Source organism: Cupressus sempervirens, chromosome 2 (assembly GCF_028749045.1).
Source record: "Cupressus sempervirens isolate cs-2001-9-10 chromosome 2, ASM2874904v1, whole genome shotgun sequence".
NCBI lineage: Eukaryota > Viridiplantae > Streptophyta > Pinopsida > Cupressales > Cupressaceae > Cupressus > Cupressus sempervirens.
In genome coordinates this window covers 47,948,499-47,971,298 of record NC_143119.1, presented here as the reverse complement: position 1 = coordinate 47,971,298, position 22,800 = coordinate 47,948,499, and the positions used below count along the sequence as shown (strand labels likewise).

The window sequence follows — 22,800 nt, the reverse complement described above, 5'->3', positions numbered from 1 at the left end:
GGCACACAACTCAAAATCATAAATGGAGTATCTTTCAGCATTATTAAGTCTTTTTGAAAAGAAAGCTACTTCCCTACCCTCATGACATATGATTGCACCAATAACTACATTGCTTGCATCACATTTGACAATACAATGTTTATTGAATTCAAGATGCACTAAGATAGGGTATTGGGCTACTATTTTTTCAAGTATTCAAAACTTTTCTTTGCATCATCAGTCCATAAAAAGTTACCCTTATTACCTCCTTTAACAGTGTCAAGAATAGGAGCATAGATTTCATTGAAGTTCTCGATGAACTTCCTATAGAAGTTTGCCAACCCATGAAAAACTCTCGCATCTCCAATTGCATTGGGTGTAGGCTAGTTCAAAGTTGCCTTGACTTTAGAGGGATCCATCCTTAGGCTGCCCTTGGAAATCACAAAACCCAAGCGTACCAATTCCTCTCTTAGGAATTCACATTTATCCAAATTAATCATCAACTTTTCTTCATGAAGCCTTCTCAGAACTTGGTCCAAGTGCCTCAAGTGCTCCTCCTTTCTCCAGCTACAAGCAAGGATATCATCAAGATAAATTACAAAAGATTTGCCAACGAATTCAACCAATACCTCATTCATTTGTTGATGTTTGGTAGCTTTAGTAGGATAAACTTGTGAGATTAGTTAATATAATAATGACTCATATATATATATATATATAATAATAATAATAATAATAATAATAAAGATCATCATTATATTAATTATATTAATGAAGAGACATGTTCTTCTCCTCTTGGTTTATTCCTCATACAAATGCAAGAGGTTGTTGCCATTTGGAAAACAAAGATCAATCCGGTAGTGCTTAGTACATTTGCAGCGACCCTTAGAAAACCAAGTGTAAGAAAGAGCAATAAATAAAAATAGAGAGATACAAAAGACATCTGCCAACAATTATCCTTTATGTGGAATGGAGAATGGAGGAGATGACACTTTGGAAAGGGGAGAATACACAATATAGCTTGATCGATTACAAAGCAATTCCAAAGACACACACCTGTAGGGATTATGGGTTGGACGTAGCCCCAATCTCATGGATGACTTAAGCTTGAGATTACCACAAGAGTAGCAGGTTGAACATGAGTTCTACCTTAAAAATTTAGTGGGTATATCTGTTCAATCACACGCTTTTGATATTGTATAGCAATGAGCAGAATTTTAGATGCGAAAATGGTTGCTTGAAGATTAGTAGTGATAGGAGTTTAGGAACTACCACTGAGGACTTAGGGTATTGAATGAGTTGCATTTGGACGTCTAAACCGACACAGGTTGAAGAGAGTAATATTCAATACCCTTGCTATGTTGCTAGGAGTGAGTCTGTGCGGATATCTCCTGCAAAGTTCTGCAAGGCTTGATAGCAGTGTGATATAAGGCTCATTTCCAGAGGAACTACCTGCCTTCAAATTGACAACTATAGATGATTTTCCTATTATTGAAGGGAAGAGTAGATATAATATGACAAATCTTGACGTCATGGATAGATAACACCATAAAAGATATGGGGCATAATGTGAATTTAAGAATGGTGAAAATATATCAAACATCTTCTAGGGATCAACGGGAAAAGGGTTTGAAGAGATAAACAAATAAAATAACATATTAATTACGATGCGACTTTAATGAAGTAAATACAATGGAGCGAATAAAGAAAAATAGGAGGATCATGCCAATCATATATTACGTGGTAGTAACTCGCACATCAATTTAGATTGAATAAGAAGAGTGATCGACAAAAAGGGGTTTGCATGACACATTGGAATAAACAATGATATCATGTGGTATTCACACCGTGGATATTAATATAAAGTGGAGAATTATAAAGTGAGGGTCCATTAAAATGTGTTTGATGTGAAAGGACTACAACACCATCCAACCAAAGAAGTATGGAAGGATAATATGTTTTCACCCAAGCAGTCAAAGAATGTGATTATGGAAATCGCAAGAGACGTGTCTATTGCCAGCCACATGGATGATATACTCGAACATGAAGATGCACACAGGATATGTCCCACCAAAGTAATTATTATTCAATCTTTTGGAATTATAAGGTCGATGATCATCATAACCTTATAAACATTAGAGCCCTTGCTTATAATAAGGTAAATTAAGGTGATGCACATTCAAAGTTTTCCTTATATTATTGTGCAAATGGAGATGTACATTAAGTTACATTTATATTATAATAGCCACTGAGCACTCGGGGTATTGAATGAGTTGCATTGGGACATCTAAACTGACACGGGTTGAAGAGAGTAATATTCAATACCCTTGTTATGTTGCCAGGAGTGAGTTTGTGTGGACGATCTCTTGCAAAGTTCTCCAAGGCTCGATAGCAATGTGCTATAAGATTCATTTCTAGAGCAATGACAAGTTTGCAAATTGACAACTATAGACGACTTTCCTATTATCGAAGGGAAGAGTAGATATAATATGACAAATCTTGACAGCATGGAAAGATAACAACATAAAAGATATGGAGTGTAATGCGAATTTAAGAATGGTGAAAACATATCAAACATCTTCTAGAGATCAATGGGAAAAGGGTTCGAAGAGAAACAAATAAAATAACATATTAATTATGATGCGACAGTAATGAAGTAAATACAATGGAGCGAATAAAGAAAAAATAGGAGGATTGTGCCAATCATATATTACGTGGCAGTAACTCGTACATCAATTTACACTGAATAAGAAGAGTGATCGACAAAGAGGGGTTTACATGACACATTGGAATAAACAATGATGCCATGCGATATTCACATCGTGGATCTTAATATAAAGTGGAGAATTATAAAGTGAGGGTCCATTAAAATGTGTTTGATGTGAAAGGACTAAAGCACCATCCAACCAAAGAAGTATGGAAGGATAAATGTTTTGATCCAAGCAATCAAAGAATGTGATTACGGCCACCAAAGTAAGTATTATTCAATCTTTTGGAATTATAAGGTCGGTGATCATCATAACCTTATAAACATTAGATCCCCCACTTATAATAAGGTAAATTAAGGTAATGCACATTCAAAACTTTCTTTATATCATTGTACAAATGGAGATGCATATCAAGTTCCATTTATATTATAATATGGTATCAAATACACAATTTTATATATATATATATATAGAATAAGTTGAGTTTTGATATTATTACTTTAAAAGAATTATGAAAGTTAAATGGACTTAATTGATATATGTTATAAGTAATCAATATGATTTCTTACTAGAAGTAATCAATCAAGAACAAAGTGTAGAGCCTGTTCCCATCCCTATATGAATGCACATGCATAGAGCATTGTGAATTTCTAAAAGTTATATAAATGATGTTTATATAAGGAATGGTTGATATTTTATGAGATCAATATAATATCTTATAAGAAGGGTGAAAGAAATTCAATTTTATATACCATGTTAGAGATGATGAGGACAATCAAGGATGTTGACAAGTATTTATTTTCCTTGAGCATTACAATTGTCCATTCATTATAGTTTCTCTCTATTATTATACATAAGAATTATTTGCCTTGTTATTTTTTGAGAATGTTCTTGCAGGAAAAGGAAGATTAATATCGGATTTAGAGGGAGTCTGACACATTCATCTGAAGGAGCGGATAGAGTATATGTTTTAGTTAATCTTTGAAGATCTTGATCATATCATATTCAGAGGGAGTATGACACTTCATCAAAGACAACTTTTGTTGAGGAGCTTAGATGATTGATTTTCAGAGTTCGGAAGTCCTTGTGTGTATGATCGTAATGGGCATATCCCTTGTGTACATCAGGAGGATGTGATGACTTTCAAAAGATCATTGCTTGTATTTGCAAAAATTATTAAAAGGCGATGATGTTACAATAACTTAATTTTTTATTATGATGGATATCATACGACATTTATGTAAATCATGATAGATTATACTTTGCATGGTGGGTTTTAATATGGTAAGCATTATGAGAATGCACGAGCACATACCTTATAAACATTTTTCCAAGTACCAGGTGAATGTTATGCAAATTGATGTTTTGGAGGGCCATTACACTTAGTACTTGGTGAATATCTTGCATCTCAACAGTGTGGAAGGCCATTACTCAAAGAGTATTTGGTGAATATCATTGATATTCTAGGAGACCAATACTCATGATATCAAACTTTTTTGAGTATGTGGTGAATATCATTGATATTCTAGAAGACCAATACTCATGATATCAGATGTGATACCAAACCTTTTTGAGTGTTTGGTGAATATCATTGATATTCTAGGAGACCAATACTCATGATATCAAATGTGATATCAAACCTTTTGAGTACTTGGTGAATATCTTGTGTCGATATTCTATAATACACATGATATCAGAATAATGGAAATTTTCTAATGAAAGATTTCCTTTGTGTCATTCCTAACATTACTAATGGTGTAATATATGTCTTGTGTTTATCCTCCCCTGCTAAGAGGGAGTGTTGATGTTTGGTAGCTTTAGTAGGATAATCTTGTGAGATTAATTAATATAATAATGGTTCATATATATACTATAATAAATATGTTTGGTAGCTTTAGTAGGATAATCTTGTGAGATTAATTAATATAATAATGATTCATATATATAATATAATATATATGAATCATTATTATATTAATTAATATATATTTATTATATATATGAATCATTATTTCTTAATTAATCTCATAGGATTATAGTACTAAAGCTACCAAACATCAACACTCCCTCTTAGCATGGGAGGATAAACACAAGACATATATTACACCATTAGTAATGTTTAATTAGATCATCATTATATTAATGAATAGACATGTCCCATGAAGGGACATGTCTACTCTTGGTTCATTCCTCATACAAATATAAGAGGTTGTTGCTATTTGGAAAACACAGACCAATCCAACAGTGCTTAGTACATTTGTAGCAATCTGCAAAAAACCAACATCATCAAGCGCAAAAAATTGCTTGGCACGTGGCTAAGTCCAATGGTAGGACTAGCCACTAATAGAGACCCTCATTGGTTTTGATTGTTGTTTTCCACTCAGCCCCTTGCCTTGTCTCGATTTGATGATAACCAGACTTCAAGTCTATCTTGGAGTAATAGCAAGCTCCCCACAATTAGTCCAAAAGATTCTCTATTCTAGGCATAGGAAGCTTGTATCTAATAGTAGTCTTGTTGATAGTGCTTGAGTCGGTACATAACCTCCACTGGACATCGTTTTTAGGAGCCAACACTGTGGTGACTGCACATGGACTTGAACTCTTTTTGATTAATCCTTGTCCAAAAGCTCTTGCACTTGCTTTGCAATCTTTGCATTCTGTGTTGGTGTTATCTTGTATGTTGGTTTTTTTGGCAAAGTTATACCAGGGATGAAGTCAATTTGATGAGTAATATCCTTGAGTGGTGGTAGGGTGTTGGGCATATCCTCTAGTATTATACCCTTGGTTTCTCCAATAAGTTTTTTATCTCCTCAGGAATTCTCTTCTATAGTTCATTGTCATTCTTTGCTTTCAATATCAAAGCATACCCTTGGGTATCTTCTTCCCTCATAATGCTTAGGAATTCCTTACCATTCATTAGTATCGCACTTGACCGTATTTGTTTCTTTGTCCCTTTATTAGGTAATGGATCCAATCTCAACTTTCTGCAATTCTTGGTTATGAGGAAGGAATTTTAGTTCCCATTGTGTTGAGCATTCGCATCATATTGCCATGGATGCCCCAACACCAAGTGACAAGCATCCATGAGAATTACATCACAGTAATTTGTCCTTATTCTCCTATTTCAAAATCAATCCACACTTGTTCATTAACCAAAACATTTTGTCCCTTGTTCAACCAAGAAACCTTATAAGGGGTAGGGTGTGACAATTGTTTTAGTTTCAATTCATTTACCATTTATATTGAAACTATATTTTCAGTTGAATTGGAATCTGTTATGAACTTTCATATCTTTCCATAGGGATTACAAGTGGTCTTGAAAAGAGTCTTTCTTTGAGTGGGGTTTGGCTTTTGGGATACCTTCAATAGGGTCCTCCTCACCATCAAGCTTTCTCTATCCTCAATTGGTCTTGCACTTTCCATAGGGGAGTTGACACTTTGGTAGTCTTCCTTAATCATCAATTGGTTCCTTCTCTCTCCTCCATGAAAGCTTGAGGCATTCTCATGACACTTACTCATCTGGTGCCCTTGTCCTCCAAACCTACTTCTTCCATTGGGTCTTCTAGCCCCAAAACCTCGTTCTTTGTATAGTGCCTGCCCCTAGGTTGCATTTTTGTTATCATTGTTGAACTCTTTTGGGGCTAGTTTTATGTTGATGGTTAGTAACATTATTTTGAGATTATCAGATATCGTTTCAGATTCAGTTAATATATGATGAGATTACTTGGTACTTTATAGCTCATGTATATATAATGATTATTCAGTGATTTCAGTTATTGAAGATGATTAGTTAGAATATTTATTATCATATGTGTTTTCTCATGGATACTTATCCCATATTTGCATGTGTATGGTGTGTGCGCTTGTTTTCTTTCTGTATGGCATTTCTGATGTGGTTAAGGAAGAGAGTCGTAGTCAGCTGCTAGTCGGGATCTACACGATGCACCACTTCTTACCATTGCCTGTTTAGCTTAGTATATATATTGTATGTACATGCATGGTTTTTTGGCAGGTTGCAGGTACCGGGTATCAACTTCTTTGAATTGCCAGGATGAGCGTACCCTATTGCATTATCTCAATGGTAAGAGAGGGGAGATAAATTCTCAAGTCCAAATCCCAACTTTTTAAGCCATTTGTCCTAATTGAAAATTAGAACAAGTATTTGAGTTGAGTATCCTCCGAATGCGTTAGATGATGTAATTGGTGATATTAACCCTTGGTTTGATTTTGTATGTATTTTGGCTATGATGGGTTTTCGTATTTTACCTTGTGAGTCTTTGGAGTATTTTCTATTAATTAAGCCTAATTAAAAGATTTAATTAATGGTTTAATTAAATGGAAAATTATTATGATATTTTAATATTTATTTTATTTAATTAATTGAGAAATTAATTAAATAAAATAATTAAATTTGAAGATAAAAGTTATAATTTTTAAAGTTGGAAAGTGATAATATTTATTTAAGTTAATAAATATTTTAGCAATTAAGTTTCGAAAAATAAATGTAAAAGTGGAAAAGATATTAAAAATTATTAAAAGATTCTAGATATCATGTGATTAAAATATAAATATATTAAGATTAAATAAGTGGAGATATTAAAGTTAGTGCATGAAATTTAATAAATAAATAAATAAAATTGGAAGAGAGTAAAGTGAATATTAAATTAATTAATGTGCATTATTTTAATATTTAGGAGTTTGTGAATTCTCGGGAGTTGTCATGTAGACAACACAGGAGTTTGCACTCTAAGAATGCACCAATTGTATACACTAGGAGTTAGCATATTATTTGAGCACATGGTGTCTACAACCTTATGACTCATCTAGAAGGTTGGAGAAGACTCATGCTTAGTTGTCATGCTTATCTTCTAGTTGTTTTTAGAGACATTCTAGATGCATCTTAGAGGCCTTTAAATAGAGGCTCTTCTAGTGTGTTTGGACAAGCTTCAAAGCTTACGCGCATTTGAGAAGCTCATATGCTTCTACATGCTCATATGTTTCTACATGCTCCTATGCTTCTTCAAGCACTTCTAGTCACGTGGGGGTTTCGGTTGGCTTGGATCTTGGAGGAATTGTGAATATTGGAGAAGGAAGGGATTCTCTATGGACTTTTAAGGGATGGCAAATTAGCATCAGTGTCCAGGTGCATTCGTGATTTTCGCATATTCCATTTGCACTCTTTCTCTTCCTGTCTTCATCATGTCTGTTATATGTGTTTGAATATACTCCATGAATGAATCTTCAATTTTGGAATTGGAATCTAGCTATGTATGTTAATTTTTATTTGGTTGTGAGGAAAACATTAGAAAACCTTAGCTTCCATTCATGAAAAGAAATTAGATCTGTATTGGGTTTGGGTTCGAATTTATATTGTGAAATTAGATAGACAAGATTTGAAATTAAATGAAAATTCTAAGTTGAAAATTTGAATGGTTAGATGTAATCTTTCTATCAAATTATATTTTTAGATGCGTATGGACAAATCTATTAGATGGATTATGGACATATTTAAAGAACAATTATTTTAAAGGAGAAATTCTTATTTTAAAGAATTAGAAAACCCTTTTTGTTTATATATGTTCTCTTTTTAAAGTATACATATCTTCATATATATATATATGTTATTATAAAATGTTGTAGTAGTTGGTAATAATATGCATGTGTATACATATACATATACATATAATTAAACGTTGATCTTTTTAAGAACGCAGTGAGAAACTCTTTTAAAAATCCGAACCACGTTGATAAACGTTTATTGAAAAAAATGTTTTAAATAAAATATATATTAATGCGAGGGGCGGGTTACATCTCTCCTTGTACCCCCCCCTGTCTTCATGCGCCAACAGTACTGTGGTCGCAGGGTACTTGCGACGGACCTTTCAAAATGTTGCACGGCTTTCAAATTAGTTAAAACTATATTTCTACTTAGTGATATAGTTAGAATGAGTTTAAATATTTAAGTTACCAATTATTTTGGGATTCTCGAAATTATAAATCGACTTTTTGGAGAAATGAGAAATGATTTAGAATTGTTAGTAATAATTTGTTAAAAAGAGGAGAGATATTAATATAGTTTTATATAGTTGATTTTAATATTAATTTTATTTAATATATATTAAATATTATTTAATATATATTAAATATTATTTAATATATATTAAATAATTAAGAGATGGTAATTTATATTATGTAAAGATGTTTTATGATGATTATTTAAATTAAGAGACTTTAATGATATTGGATTAAGATTTAATTGACAAGGAGTCATTGTTACATTATAACATTGTTATAACATAGCTACGATTTGAATTATTATTATGTTATTGTTAATACGTTATGTATTATTAACTAAATTATTGATATACCTTAATGGTGTTAAGAGTTAATTAATGAAGTTTATGGAAGGTTCTCTAAATCGATTATTTATAGTTTTGATGAATTTATTATTTATTAATGTTTGTTGGGTCTAACAAACTATTAATAAATAATGTTATAAATGGTTTAAATAGGTATTAATTAATTGAATTATAAATCAACGTACATAGGGGAAATTTATTTGAGATGATAATATTTGGTATTGGGGATTTATTATAACTTGTTATTAAATATTAGCAAGTCATTATTAATATTAGATTATGGTTGGCCTTTAATTTACAAATTATGACTAGTTATTATTTGGGTCGATGATATGGATAAGTAATTATTAATTAAATTAATTAATTAGAGTTAATTAAATTTAATTAATAGTTAATTTATATATAGAGTTTTAATTGATATATCGATTCTTTTAGTAAAGTTGTGAAGTATTTACATCGAAGTTGACAAGTCGTACTCTCATGACTTGAATAATGACTTTAGATATTTTAATGGTGAGATTTAGTAATATTTAATTGAGAACTATTAGAATGTTAAAAGGTCATGAATTGTGTATCTATGTTAATTGATTGATTTAATTAATCATTTTAATAAAGTTATAATCTTTTTATTCGAAGATTGATAATTGGCTCTCTTATAATTTAACGAATAATGAACCCCTGATTATGTTGAAAAGTTGAAGTAACATTAAGGAAGAGTTATTCAATTAGTAACATTGATCTTAGCAAAATAAAGCGAATGATTTAATGAGTAAAGTATTTACCTTTAAGCTATTCTTAGAATATTATTTTAAATAATGGAAAGAATAATGCTATCAGGGAAACAAACGGGTTGACATGTAGGTCAAATAGTAAATCTTAGACACTTGATGTATACTGGTAAACAGAAACTGAAACTCCACACATTATTCAGCTATGTGACTTTAGTAAACTAAAACATGTGTTTGCATTGTGTATTTTATATGCTTCTTGTTTTGAGTTTTTGGGTTGACTAGTGTTGACTAGTCTTAGGTTGTTACCAGAGGCTCGAGGGTTATGAGATGTGATGGCATGTTGATCTTATTTGGTCTTGATCTTTCTAAACCCAACCATGGTTATGTGATGGAATGCTCTATGAGATGTTTGTATTACTGATTGTTATTGTTCATCAGTCTTCTTGAGTGAAGCTGAGTTATATGTATCTGAGACACTTGACTTAACCATTTTTGAGTCATCGATCAGTTATCCTTGGATTACTTTCTAGTCGCCATGATGAGACTGAAATGTTGATTTATTTTTTGATGATGTTATGTTGTGACATGTTTTGACTCAACCATTTTGGAGTTTTCAATCAGTATGATTTTGAGATATATTTTGGTTATTGAGAACCAATGGATACTTTTGATTATCAGTGATACCTTCAGTTGCCAATAGAGAACTGTTGTGGTCATGATTATCTATGGATGCTTTTCAGTTGCTCATGGAGATTTGATGTTTTTATTGTGGATATTTGATGATTCTTATTGTGGATATTTGATGATTCTTATTGTGGATTATCTTTTGGTATTTCTTTCCAGTCGTTCGTATAGGATTGGGGTGATTTTATGATTCCATGAGCTTAAGGTAGGTTATCTACTTGTAGTGTCGGGAAGTGGCTTGCAATGGGGGCCGGAGCCCTAAGTGGCTGCCAGGGTAACTCATTGTAAGTTTTGTTAATAAGTGATAACATTTACACTAAATGGGGATTAAATGAACCTAAAAAGATAATTGTTTTGGTTCTCGCCCATGCCTCGAGTGCTTGTATAGACTAGGATGGGAGTAGAGAGAACGCTTGGTTGCGACCTTGCATTCCATAGTATGCCTTGTCAGTATGAGAGGATATTAGTGGCCGCATAAGGATCAGTAGGGACCCGTGGAGTTGTAAGCTAACTGCCAGGGTAACTTCTACATGATATATGCGATGACACTTTTCCGCTTGCATAGTAGGTTTCCTACATGTCATTGTGTGCCTCTGGGATTAGATGTCGATTTCGTGATTGGAACCTTTGAGTTAGTATACTTTTAGGATTCCTGGACTCAAAGAGTATTTGTGCTATGTGATTTGATAACTTGTTTGGGACTTGAGATTATCTCCTTAGCACGGTGGGAGTCGACCACTTAGGTTTCACGCGGTCGGGTGGTAGTGCTTTATCACTCTTATCATTTGAGATCCATTTGAGACACCGTGGCTGATGCATTCTTGTTGGCATCTATCTTCATGGATTATGATGGTGGACATGTATCCTCACATTGATGATTTGCATGTGTTAGATGATGTTATCTTATGCTATATTTTGTGTGTTAGATTACTTTCTGCATATGATGTAGTATGTATAGGTGTGACATTCCTATTATGTTAATACCGATGATCTCTTCGGTAGTATGAAATGTTACGCACGGAGGGATGGCTAGGACCCATGATGGTCTAATGATGCTATTTACGGTTGGGAGGAACCGTGCATTTAGATTAGATGTGTTTTATGATCATGGCTATCTTTTATGATGGATGTTTACATCTTTTGTGATGATGTATCATGTATGATATGTGGTTTCATTTACTTTAATTGCATCATGGATTAATATTGGATGATGATGTACTTTATTTACATGGATGTATATTCTTTTAAGCCTTTTTATACTCTGTGACATGTACAGTGGATGATTGAGCAATCTAAAATGTAATTTAAGAACGTTGGACTTTTCATTATTATTTTATGTGGATGTAGTATTAGATGGAAACATAATTAGTTATGTTAGATGTGATTCAACGCTAAAGGATCTTTAAAGAATGTAACCTGTTATGTATGTTATGTTTACTTTTAGATGGTTATTGCTATTGCTTCCGTATTTATGTATTAGATGTAATTGGATTAGTTGTAAATGGTATTACTTTCATGTAAAAAAAAAAAAAAATGCTACCAAACTTAGTTAAACTTTAGGTTTATTCTTTGGATCCCTTGGCGGGGCATTACACTCTGGAACTTGAATCTCCACTTGACTCTCGGTGGCTATATTCATTGTTTTTGCTAAATTGACTCCTTCCAAAGCTTCCCTTCCTTTGAAATTCTTTCCCCCTCTTTCTTTTCTATTTTGTTCACCTTTCCTCCTAAGCTTCTCCTCAATCTTTGATGCTAATTAAAAGCACTCATCCATTGTCTTTCATATCACACAACTTATCTCAACTCAAATAGAAAACCCAAGCACATTCATGTACCTGACTGCCTTCTCCCATTCATTCTCATGGTTTGGCTTTCATGCATAGTTTGTGAAACTCTTCTATGCAAGAGGCCACATCTAGGTCTTTTGTTTGAGACTATCTCTCGATGTTCTGAATCTCACAGTTTGCAGACATAAACTTCTTTGAGTAGAGTCACCATCTTGCTCCATTTATTGCTCATTTTCTTCCCTATTCTCAACCCTTAACTCTAGTTCCACCACACCAATGGATATCTCTTTAACATTGTCTTTGAGAACTTCATCTTTTTACTTTTGGTCACTTCCTTATATTCAAAGTAATTTTCTATAGCTTCTACCTATTCCTCAAGCTCATCATCATCCAACTTCCCACTGAAGGTAGGAACATCTATCTTGGCTTTATTGTTCTCCTTGTGTGCCTCCTTGATAGCATCCACAAAGGCCTTTTGGTTTGCAAACATATCTTGGTGTGGAAGTCTTTCCTCTTCCTCTTCTGTCTCATTCTCTGAGACTTTTGGTTCACTTCTTTCTTATCTTTGCCCTTCAATTTCTTAATCATCTTCTCAAGTTTGGCTTCCCACTTCTCATCCATTCTTTGCTCCATCACTTGGAGTTCCTTCGCCATTTCAGACTTAAATCCTTTAAAAGGCATTGTGCTAGCTTCTTCGTCACCTTCTTTTGCTAACATACATCAAACTCAACCTTTCACTATTGGCCTTGATACCAATATGATGCAGAGTTTAGGAATACAAGGTAATCCCTTAGGTTACTCAACCCATTCTTTAGCTTTGGCACCAACCTATTGGTCCATCTACTTAGTCCTCTCCCAAGAGGCTCTATTTCACCAAGACTTGCCTAGGAACACCCTCTTGTGTTCACCAAACCATAGGCAATCTTCTCTCCCTTGTGAAATACAATCTCTCGCATCAAAATCCTCCTTTGCTTTAAGGATTCCTTGTAACCAAACCTAAGCCTTTTAGGATCTTGACTTCATTTTCCGCAAAGAGGTTTTGTGGATGTGTTCCATACCCCTCCTATCACAATTGATACATTTCTACCTGTAGACCAAACTTGAGAAACCTAACTCCTCATTTGGGGGGTTATTAGGAGATCTTGTTGCTACTAGCCCTACTATTCAACCTTTTTGACTGCTACTGGAAATAAATTCCACTTTTGGATACCCTTTTCGCTTCTCCGAGATATATCACAAAGCAGGATCTGGGTTTTGTCTTTGAGCCGAACAACTCAGAAGTGCCCAAACTAGGCCTAACTGCCAAATAGGTCTGATTTCTTAAGGAACTCTTCACCAATCGCCTCTTTCCTCAATGACCTTTTGAGTTATGTTTGCACATGCCTAGGGACACTCAATCCACAATCACTTCACAGTGCACACCCACAACTATATTTGACCTCTCTGCAGCAACAATCTATCTCCTTCTTGGCTTGTCACATGAACATGCCAAGCGTAGGGCATCACCCCGAAAATCAGATTGATTGGACCGGTTTAAGACCTTTGGCATATCATGGCACACACATTCACCTAACATTCCAAGAGAATTGACCAGATCCCATGGTTGAATGTTAGGAAAAATCCATTTGTTTTCAAGACCCTAGCATTTGTAGGGTTTCTAGACTGTCTGCAGAAAAATTAGATGAATTACACTTGTTCCTTCACCAAATGGGGTTAGTTCAAGTGCTAATGAAAGAAGACTCATAGGTCTACATGAATATGTCAGAATATATGGTCTACCAATCAAGATCTGTCCCTACAGTTGTAGAGAAAGAAGGAAAAACAGTAAAATTTGATCAGTTCGATGCAATTCTCCTTCTCATTCATCCAAATTCTTCAAGTTACATCTCCTTTCAACCGCTTGGGCCATATACCAACTTGCTACAACCATCCCAACCGGTTCCAATTGAAACATGAACCAGTTAGCGGTTGGTATGCAAAAATGCATTATTTGCAATGCTGATAAAATTGACAATTTGGATAATATTGACACCTTTTCAACAATTTTGCATCCACCTTTATAAACTTAACTAGGAACTTCAGAAACTGGTTACAAATGATCAAAATCATCTAACTATTCTTGACCCACTTATACACATCTTGGGTGACCATTGACCAAGTTTGACCATGTGGGTCCCTAGTGAACAAGAAGCACAAAAGTGGCTCTATAGGTCTTATTACAATGTTAAACACTATGAAATGGCCTATACAAGACCTTGCTACATTATTGGACATTCCAAAAGCACCAAAGTGCCCAAATCCATCATTCACTACTTTAGGTGCCCTGCACCAATGGCATCTTTATATTTCTGAGCCACCGGAAGGATCGCAACAAAAAGCTGATTAAATCATACCTAGCACTTATTTAAGGGCAGCTAGGGTGTGAACAAGGATGAAGTGTTTAGATATTTAATTCTACAGACTTATTTCATATTTATCTCAAAGCAGTATAGAAAAGTCATCGTAATGTCTTTCTGAAAATTCTGGGCAGAAATTAAAGGCTTTTCTGTACTTTCCCTAAGTTTAGTACTAGTATTTTTTTTCTTTTAGCAAAAGAATCCGACCAGTAATGTGATCATAATTCTGATTTTATTGTACAATTTTTTATATGCAAATAAAGTGTCAGCTTTTCCTGTACTCTAGTTTTGGAAATGCTGTTGTTTTTCTATAGTCCTATTTCGGGATATTACAATATCATATTATTTTTCATATTTTTATTGAGAAATGATTCCCAATTTTTTTGGTATAAGCTTTGGCTTGGTTTTCCCGACTAAAGGATATCTCTTCAATCAAATTTCCCTGGAATCTGCAGCTGGCTTTGTCTGCTGTCTGCTGGTATTACACAGTGGATAATTTGGGATATAGTATTTTTATCCAATTTCAACACAACATGTCCCTTGGAATTTGGTTTAGGGTGTACATTATAAAAAGTATGATACTTTTTACCACTTGAACTCATCCTAGGTTATTAATTTATCATATGATTGTTAGGTTACATTCCATTGAGATATATGCTAGTCATAAAAATTAAAGTATGTGGAATACATGTACAAATAACATGGTATTATCCTGTTTGAATATTTCTATCTTTTGTTTCTACTTTTGCCTTTTGGGCAGCTTACAGCTACACTAAGTTTTGCTGTTTGTTTTTGTTAAGCTTAACTGTCTATCTCAGGGCTTTAAGCTATTTTACGGTCTATCTCATGCCAAGCAATACCAAAATAATTATTGGAGACAATTATAGATCAAGCTTTTGTTTTACTTCTCATCAATTTAGTCTCACTTTTGCTCTACATTTTTTATTGTTTGTATTGCACAACAGTGGATGGGAGCTTGAGCTTTTGGAGGCAGAGGCTGGGGATTCTGAAGATGATGGGGTAGGTAAAATTGGCAGCCCCACTCCATCCAGGCAAACCAATAAGCCTGGAAATCTTTTCAGGAGCCCTCGTAAGTCTGTTGGAACATTGAATTCAACGCCATTGCAGGTGAACACGAAGAAATTAAGTATGCCAAAATCTTTGCCCAAAGAATTCTATAAAGCAAATAGTGGCGGGGAACAAAACATAAACAAGGAAATAATTGGCGTGCAGAGTAAACTGACGCCTGGTTCAACAAAGTGTGACTTGGATTTTTTGTTTCAAAAGAAAGATTTAATGAATGGAAAAGTGAATGAGGCGCACGTTAATGAAGCTTCTTTTAAAGATTTAGAGGTGCCATATCGGCAAGAAGGAGCAGGAATCAAGTTGCCAGTTGAGCAGAGGGATAGAGATTACAATGGATTGGTTTGGAGAGAGGAGAAGTCTCCAGCATCAGCAGTCAGGGCCTTTGATGTGTCAGGAACAGGCAGGACTGAAAGATCTGTAGGCTCTGCACAGGTAAGAAATATTCTAGGTGAAACAGGCAAGGATGATGTGAAAAGTTTACTGGTAGAAGAAAACAAGGCATCCCCTAGGGTGGTACTGCCCAGTAATGGATTTGCTGATGACAATGTCCAACTAAGAGAAGGAGAAGGTGCTGAGTCAAATGTTGATAAGGATCTTCTTGGCAATGCTACATTAGTGAAGCAGCATTTTGAAACTGACGTGGGCACAAGTCTAAATGCAGATGGCCAATTAAAGACTCCAGAAAAGACCAAAATGCAGACACGTAAAGACGGCCTATCACTTGGGTCTGATTCAGTGCTCAATAAGGTAGGTCTGAGTGATTTAAATATTTTTTCTTTAATTCCTTTGGTTGCTTAGCCTTGCTTAAATATTTTAAATCATGTAGGTAAGGACGACTGATGCTGGGTCAAGTTTGTTGAACATTTCAAGCAATGTTGATGATGCTTTTGGCACTGGGAAAACTGTGGGGCCTCCTGAGGAAATATCAAAGCAATCCTTTGCCTCTAAGAATAATATCCTCTTGGGAAATGATGGGACTTCCAATTGTGGATTTGGGAATCCAGTGGACAGTGCAGATAGAAAAGAACAGAAAACCTGCGACATTGTCAGTGCAAATGGTCTTCCATCTGGTTTTATGACACCAAATGCTAATTCTCAACAGGAATCATTAGTTGGTGAGAAGAGGCAATATAAATCCAAAGGTTTTCCATCAAATGAAAAGAAAAAGACAATGTCAGGTGGAATGCTTATGTCACTAGGCAAAACAATGCCCTTGGGATCAGAAACAAGTCATGAAGAAGAGATCCACAAATCAGAACTAAGTGCAGAAAAAGAAAACTTTGATGATGGGATGAGTGAAAAGAATAATAAAGGAGACAAAGGATTCAAGTTGTCCTCTCAATTGCATGCTGCTGGGAGCTTGCCTTGCAAAGCTCCCAATGGTACTACTTTGCAGTCTAAACCAACAAACAACATCTCAGTTTTGTCTAAAAAAAGAGGCAGAAAGCAGGGAACTAACAAGAAAGAGGGAGCAGAACAAGTTGATCTGAATATGCAAAATGGAGTTGGAACTACCTGTAGTCTTCAAGAAAAGTGTCTTGTTGATGAAGCTAATGAAATTTCTGCAGACTTAATTTGTGATGCCATTCAATTGGAGTCTGATGCTGTAAATGACCACCAACAGCAGGTAAATGAAGGGAGCAGTGCCACAGCAATTTCTAATCCAAAACTAATTTTGTCAAATATTTTGATTGAAAAACCTCAAGCCATAACGAGTGCAATACCTCGGAAAAGAGGAAGGCCTTCTTCCAAAAAGGGGAAGTCCTTTGAAGTTGTGGATAAGTGTAATCCAACGCCAAAGGATGCTGAAAACCAAGAAAAGGACAGAGTTGCCAGGATTCAGGTTAGAGTTAATAATGGCATGGATTCAGTGTCTGGAGCAACTGTTTCTCAAGTTGAAAGTCCTAATAAACTGTCGAAAAATTATATTTTGTCAACACCAAGGACTGCAAATCATAGAACTCCTGATTCAATTAACCAGCTTAGTTTCAAAACTCGGCCCGGAAAGTTAACGTATACATCAAATGTTCAACAGAGCAATGGAACCTTTGGTGTTGACCATAGTATGCAAGTTTCTGACAATCTTGAACAGAAGCCAGTACTTGAAACAAAGGCCGCGAAGCACCTTGAGTTAGAAACTCCACAACATAATGTAGGTGAGACTCAGCAGATTAATCAGAGTAAAACTAACAGGAAAGTTGTTTCCAATAGAAAGAGTGGAGCTTCTAAAAATAATAATTCCAAAAGCATTGCAAAAATTACAGACACAAATGAGACAAGCTCATCAGGTGTGGATGAAGAACCTCCGGATTCCATTCAGGATAAAAAACAAAAAGCATCTATTGTGAAAAGAGGTAAGATTAAACTGGGAAAACGCAAAAAGATAGAGATACCCAGTAAAGCTGCTAAAAGGTCACGACAGGCTTACGGAAATGGTGAAGTGAAGGAAGATAAAGATGCTAATCAAATGGCCAAGCAAGAGAACTCTCTGGCGGTGTCCCGTTCAGAGTCAAAATGGTTTTTATTGAGTGGGCATCGTCTACAAAGAAAAGAATTTCAACAGTTAGTAAAGAACTTAGGAGGGAAGCTGTTGAAGGATTCTCATAATTGGTCTTATCAAGCTACACATTTAGTTGTTCCAGAGCCACTTCGCAGAACAGAAAAGTTTTTTGCAGCTGTTGCAGCTGGAAGGTATTCTTTTCTCCATATGTCTTTAAACTCTAGAAATATTATTCTACTGCAAATTTTAGATATTGTGAAGCATCAGAGAAACAAATTCACAATATCTTTTATGCTTGGATGTTTTTCAAGTTTCATATTTTGGTGATCATTGTGTATACTATGCAGGTGGGTACTTACAACAGACTATCTGACTGCAAGCAAACAAGCAGGAAGGTTTATTAATGAGGAAGAATATGAATGGCACAAGAGCGGCTTGAATGAGGATGGTACCATTAGTTTTGAAGCTCCTAGAAAATGGCGTTTACTACGTGAAAAAACTGGTCATGGTGCATTTCATGGCTTTCGGATCATTATCTATGGAGAATGCATTGCTCCATCTTTGGTAAGCTTTTTGATGTTTTCACAGTGATAATTTCTTAATATTTATTAGTTCAGTAATTTGAATAATTAAACTTGATGATATGAAGTTATGAACATATTATTCTATAATATGCAGGATACTTTGAAACGAGTGGTTAAGGCAGGTGGTGGATTAATTTTAGCAACTAGTCCTCCATACACCCGAGCCCTTGCTGCTGGTGTACATTTTGCTGTTATTAGCCCAGGCATTTCTCGAGATGATATATGGATTCAAGAGTTTCTGGGCCACAATGTTGCTTGTGTTCTGGTTGATTATCTGGTTGAATTCGTGTGCAAGCCATCATATCCTCTGGATAAACACGTCCTCTTCAACACTCATGGTGCAGTTGAAAAGTTATTGAAAGGTATGGAAATGAATATTCAGTCTGCATCGTCTAATAGTATACATCAGTTGACTCCGCAAGAATATAGTGGGGCACAGATGAAAGTGACGAGAGAACATGTTTCAGAAATTACCTGCACTGGCTGTGGATCTACTGATAGAGATGATGTAATGCTTCTCTGTGGGGACGAACGAGGGAGGGGCTGTGGTATAGCAATGCATATTGACTGCTGCCAACCTCCTTTAGAGGAAGTCCCAGAAGAAGATTGGTTTTGTTCTAAGTGCAAGTCTTTAACAGACCTCAATAGGTCCTAGGAGGCTAAATATTTCAAGAAATCCTCACCAATCATGGATTGTAGAACATTGAACTGTCCATGGTTCAATCATGTGAATAATTCTCTACCTGCTGTTTTTGTGTTAAATATAGCAGAGCAGAAGCTGTACAACTATATTTCTAGTGCCCATAAAATAAGTCTGTAGATTGTAACCTAAAATTAAGCAGTGGTTAAAACTGAGGATCAGAATTTCCGAGGTAGTTTAGTTGCAAAAAAGTATGAGTACAGCTGTTAAGATCTAGATTAGTGTGTTTTTCATTTTTTTTACGCCTAGAGTCCTGATGTATAACTAATTTTGTTATTCTTTAATTCCAGTATTTTATTCATTTGCAATGTTTTATATTTTTTAGCCGATAGGCTAAGTTATATGGGAACATTCCAACTGAAAATCATGATTTCTAACCCGGAAAAGTTTGCCGGTATTTTTAAATTGTTGGAAAACGTGTACAGGCTGTCATTCGTTGAGGCGGTTAATCCGAACAAGTTGGATAAGGAAATGTACTTGGAAATGTGTCACTCGGAATTTGGAAAGGACGGGCAATTCACCTTCGCGATTGTCGGGAAATGTACTTGCCGACTTCCACGTGGCCAGCCTCTTTTAATAGTAACGTTCAACACATTGACTTACCTTCCATAGGGAGACGCGGAAGATGTTGGAAAAAAACTAAATCCCGTTTACGAAATTACAAAGACAATTTAATAAAAGATAAGAGATTGGATTGCATAAACTACACCCAAATACGACTATGTCAGGAGAATGGTTGTAGAGAACAGAGGATAGTTGAGTTGGCGAAAATACAGTCTATTTTCACATAAGAAGCTCAGCTCGAGAGCGGAGGAATATACCAGCTTTTGCCCCTGCTTGTTATCCTCTGTTACATCAAAGCCTGCGTTAACTAAAATTCTATGGGCGGCTGTTTTGGGGCAGGAATGAGGAACTTCAAATCGGGACGGAGCGGTGAGGCATATTGTGTCCATGCATTACCCTCTTTCCAAGCTCAATCCTAATACCCATAAAAAACGATGGGTTGGGAAACTATAATTTGGAGGTGATGAGAGTGGCAGGATGAGCTCTGCAAGGCAAAATTTTCTCAATCGTATATTGTAGACAGTGAAGACTACTTAACTAAACCTAATGTAGGTGGCTATGTTTGGATTAAGCTTTCTCAACAAGCCTGGTTCAAAGAAATCTTCTCAAAAAAAAAATGTTTGGTATTTATTGTTGTCTGAAACTTGGTGCCTCAGTTGCTTCTAATTATTGGTATGAAATTTCAATTTGGGACTAGTGAAATTACTGAAATTGTTTTCAAATACTCTAGATCGGGTATTTTGTTTTCTAGCCCAATAATTGGGGATGAATAATTTTTTAATTAAGGTAACAAATTGGTTTGCGAAAATTGGCCCCTCTAATTCTTTAATACTAGAATAGTTTGAAAACGAAAAAAAAATCTTGGGCTAAATAAAAAAGAAGATTAACATGGGCTATACATTAAAATTAACAGTTCTTACTATTAAATTGTCTGCCTTTTGTAAAACAATATTTCTAATGTTACGATAAAGATTAAAGAGTTATTAATTAAAAAATATATATTTAACATTTGAATTTACTTTTTGACATTGGATAAATTTTATGTAATGGTTTTGTTATAGGCATTATGCTTGTCTTTGTATTGTATTTGTAAAATATTAATTATATATAATTAGTTAGAAGTTACAAATAATTTTTAAATTTTAATATACATTTTTTGAATGTTTTAAATTTATTAAATTTATTATTTTAAATATCTACCATCTACTGTATTGCAAATTTATCAAAGACAATTTTGGAGTATATTTAAGATAGGTTAATGTAGGACTTTTATTATCATAATTTACTAGATTATCATTGATATATTGCATATAAACTCTTAAGTAGAATGTGGATACATCAACAAGCACAACACTTTATGTTGAATAATTAACAAAAAGAAGATAAAATGAAGGTGAATGTGTAGAAATGTCTATAGAAAGAAAATAAATATTGTCCAAAGAGGGACTTTTGGACAAATTTGAGAAGGGAAAACATAACTAGGGAAGTATGTAATGTTTTTTTAAATTGGTGTTCAAATGGAAGGAAGAGAAGAATAAGATGAAGGAGGCAGAGGAGAGGAGGGGGATAGAGGAGGAGGAGCAGGAGGAGACTTACAAGACTAGGACGAGGAGGAGATGAAGAAGAACAAAACTAAGAAAAGAAAAATGAGAAGAAAAAGAAGTCAACATGAAATGAATATCTTGATCTCTTCTAGTTTGATTGTTATATATATTTTTTTGCTAAAATAATTTAATTTTAAATATATTGTGCTCGGGTAAAATATTGCACCTCATTTAGGTACAAGTACTAGTTATATCTTTTTAACTGCAAGCAAAAGGTTTAATTTAGTTTGACTGTTTATTAAATAACATGTAATTGGTTTCAATTCATTTTATATCAAGATGAAGCTTCACTACTAATGCTTACGGTTTTATTTTAGTTTGAAAATCAACACTGGTGGATCAACCATTTATATCTGAATATAATGTACTATTTGCTACATATGAATACATGATTGTAATAGGTTTATTTTGTGAAGGTATATCTAAAATGATTACAAATTGTAAGTAAACTTTCTTTATATTGTTTGTTTGGAGTCATATTGCTGACCGACTTACATTTTCTTAATTGACAATTTTGGTGTCTTTTATTTTTGGCTAAAATAACACGAGGAAAAAACCTTGAATTTTACAAATTGTTAAAACTAGAGTATGCCAATGTATCATGACACACTACCACTACGAAGTAGTTGAATTGGCAACTTGGAGAAAATAGAAATTTGTCACACTAGTCATTGATTTTGAAGAAGGAAAGGTTGGAGGAAGAAGTAAAGGTTTCACTCAATTGGGAAAGGGTTATTTGAGTCGTAATAATTGCAAAAGGTATAGGTGCGGTCTTTAGGAACTTAAATTATTTTCTAAAACACTTCTATCATATTCAATGACAGAACTTACTTTAGCGGCAGATCTTCGCCATTTGGCAATCTCGTCTCATGGGTCGATCGTCATGTGGCAAATAGTGCATGCAATGTAGATCAACTGCGTTGCCAGATATTTATCAGATTTGGGTCCAATGCTCGTGATAGTCGCCCATTAGTTATCACATGATTGGTCAAAAATATCGGTCCAATTGCTAATGCAATATACATTTTGGATACATTTATATTAAACATTTCGTCATCCTTTGCATGTTGTTTCTTATTGGCCCATGTTCTTTCGCCATTACTACAACCAAATAATTT

At 34.5% G+C, this 22,800-nt stretch overlaps 1 protein-coding gene and 1 pseudogene across 1 annotated transcript in view; both read left to right on the top strand.

Annotated features, from left to right (window-relative positions):
* The window catches only part of LOC149571003 (BRCT domain-containing protein At4g02110-like), a 79,567-nt gene extending 59,752 nt beyond the window's left edge, over positions 1-19,815 (top strand). The window contains exons 8-11 of the mRNA XM_089812561.1: positions 15,610-16,477; positions 16,557-18,421; positions 18,578-18,794; positions 18,909-19,815. Coding sequence (XP_089668687.1) covers positions 15,610-16,477; positions 16,557-18,421; positions 18,578-18,794; positions 18,909-19,469 — 3,511 coding nt within the window. The 3' untranslated portion in view covers positions 19,470-19,815. The remainder of the gene's footprint in view (positions 1-15,609; positions 16,478-16,556; positions 18,422-18,577; positions 18,795-18,908) is intronic.
* A 41-nt stretch (positions 19,816-19,856) lies between these two features.
* Positions 19,857-22,800, top strand: part of LOC149571002 (plastidic glucose transporter 4 pseudogene) — a 148,389-nt pseudogene continuing 145,445 nt past the window's right edge.